Source organism: Lampetra fluviatilis, chromosome 66, assembly GCF_964198595.1.
Source record: "Lampetra fluviatilis chromosome 66, kcLamFluv1.1, whole genome shotgun sequence".
NCBI lineage: Eukaryota > Metazoa > Chordata > Hyperoartia > Petromyzontiformes > Petromyzontidae > Lampetra > Lampetra fluviatilis.
The window spans coordinates 3,502,286-3,504,785 of record NC_136340.1 but is presented as its reverse complement, the minus strand read 5'-3'; the positions used below and the strand labels follow the sequence as shown (position 1 = coordinate 3,504,785).

Below are 2,500 nucleotides of genomic sequence, written 5' to 3'. Positions count from 1 at the left end.
GTGTGATGAGTCTGTGGGTCTCTGTGTGATGAGTCTGTGTGTCTCTGTGTGATGAGTCTGTGGGTCTCTGTGTGATGAGTCTGTGGGTCTCTGTGTGATGAGTCTGTGGGTCTCTGTGTGATGAGTCTGTGGGTCTCTGTGTGATGAGTCTGTGGGTCTCTGTGTGGTGAGTCTGTGGGTCTCTGTGTGGTGAGTCTGTGGGTCTCTGTGTGGTGAGTCTGTGGGTCTCTGTGTGATGAGTCTATGGGTCTTTGTGTGGTGAGTCTGTGGGTCTCTGTGTGATGAGTCTGTGGGTCTCTGTGTGATGAGTCTGTGGGTCTCTGTGTGATGAGTCTGTGGGTCTCTGTGTGATGAGTCTGTGGGTCTCTGTGTGATGAGTCTGTGGGTCTCTGTGTGATGAGTCTGTGGGTCTCTGTGTGATGAGTCTGTGGGTCTCTGTGTGATGAGTCTGTGGGTTTCTGGGTCTCTGTGTGATGAGTCTGTGGGTCACTGTGTGATGAGTCTATTAGTCTCTGTGTGATGAGTCTGTGACTCTGTGATTAGTCTATGGGTCTCTGTGTAATGAGTCTATGAGTCTCTACATGACGAGTCCATGGTTTTCATTGGGTTCCACATATCGCAAGAGCGTTCCAGACGGCCGACCCAGCCAGCCCCAAAATTGCCCACCCAGCTTCTCCAAACCACCGCCCCCAACTACCCCCCCCCACCACCCCCCCACCACCACCCCCCCACCACAACCACCACCCCCCCACCACCCCCCCAACTACCCCCCCCACCCCCCCCACCACCATCGCCGTGGCAACGACCTCCACCTGAAAGGTGAAGGGGTGAGCGTGGTCTCCGATCTTGCGGATGAGTCGCTCCTGCAGACGCGTGCTCGGCTTGGTCACATCCTCGCCGGCGGTGCCGCCAGCGCCGTCGTTACCGGCCGCGGCGTTGCCGGTGCCGCCGGTGCCGCTGGGCGGGTAAACCTGCACCGTGCTGAGGTAGAGGTCCTTGCGGAACGTCAGACCCAGCACGTCCAGGTCCTCGCGTCCGTAGCGGAAGGCGCACGTCAGCGTCACGAACACTGCGGTGGTGAGGGGGAGGGGGGTGGTGAGGGGGTGGTTGTGGTTGTGGGGGGGGGGGTGGTGATTGTTGTGGGGGGGGGTGGGGGTGGTGGGGGGGGGTGGTGGGGGGGGTGGTGGGGGTGGTTGTGGTAGTGAGGGTGGTGGTGGGGGGGGTGGTGGGGGTGGTGGTGGGGGTGGTTGTGGTGGTGACGGTTCAGGGGTGGTGGGGGGGGTGGTGGTGGGGGGGTGGTGGTGGGGGGGTGGTGGTGGTTGTGGTGGTGGTGGTGTTGGGGGGGTGGTGGTGGTGTTGGGGGGGTGGTAGTGGTGGTGGTGGTTGTGGTGGTGGTGGTGGTGGTGGTGGTTGGGATGGTGGGGGGGGCAGGGGAGGAGGGCCGTTACTCCCACAACGCTGCGTGTAGTTTTCGCAACGCGAATTTGGATGTGTAACGCGATGAGACGGATGAGCGATAGGGGAAACGCTTTTTTTTCTTCGTTTAAACTGGGACAGAAGCCGATAGAGGGGTTACGGAACCACGATGTCGCAGCGCGAGTTGGGATAAGCGGCAGTCGTAACGTCCGCCTCGGTTTAGCGTCGGCGTCGTCATCATCATCATCGTCATCGCACGAGGCATTGGGATGCTGCTGGATTTATCTCGTAGACACCACCCAGAGGTCGCAAACGGGTTTTGATTCCTTACCCGTACCCGGCCGCACCAGGGTCGTAAATTGCCAGGTACGGGTAGCCGTTCCCTACCCGTTCCCTACCCGTACCCGTACCCTACCCGAAATGAGTGACAAACGGTGACTCACCAGTGACTCACGGCCTACCCGTACCCGTACCCGGCCGCACCAGGGTCGCAAACGGCTACCCGTACCCGGCCGTACCCGTACCCTACCCGTACCCGGCCGGGTATCGGGTAGGGTACGGGTATCGGGTAGGGTACAGGTATCGGGTAGGGTACGGGTATCGGGTACCCGGTTGCGACCTCTGCCTCCCCCATAGTATATTTGATTAAAATGTGACTTTTGCAATAAAGCGGCGTTCTTCACGAATGCAGCTGCTGCCATTACCGCGTTGTAACAGCAGAGCGGACTGTAGTTTTTAGATGAAAGGCGCTCTACGGAATAGATGTTATTATTGTTGTCCTTTTTGTTCTTATTATTCAAAGTCAGGCGAGGCTTCGCTAACCAGGCCGATGCTGCTGCTGCTGATGATGATGATGAGATCTGCGTGTATATTAGTTTCTGCTGCTGCTGCTACTGCTGCTTATCCTGCTGCTACTGCTGCTGCTACAGCTTATCCTGCTGCTGCTGCTACTGATGCTGCTAATGCTGCTACTGCTGCTGCTACTACCGCTGCTGCTACTACTGCTGCTACTACTGCTGCTACTGCTGCTGCTACTACTACCGAGGCTGCTACTCCTGATACTACTGCTGCTACTACTGCTGCT

General features: G+C 58.2%; 1 protein-coding gene across 1 annotated transcript in view; it reads right to left on the bottom strand.

Moving 5' to 3' along the window:
- The window catches only part of LOC144952114 (beta-arrestin-1-like), a 70,381-nt gene that overhangs the window by 25,810 nt on the left and 42,071 nt on the right, over positions 1 to 2,500 (bottom strand). Inside the window, exon 6 of the mRNA XM_078882517.1 lies at positions 813 to 1,069. Coding sequence (XP_078738643.1) covers positions 813 to 1,069 — 257 coding nt within the window. The remainder of the gene's footprint in view (positions 1 to 812; positions 1,070 to 2,500) is intronic.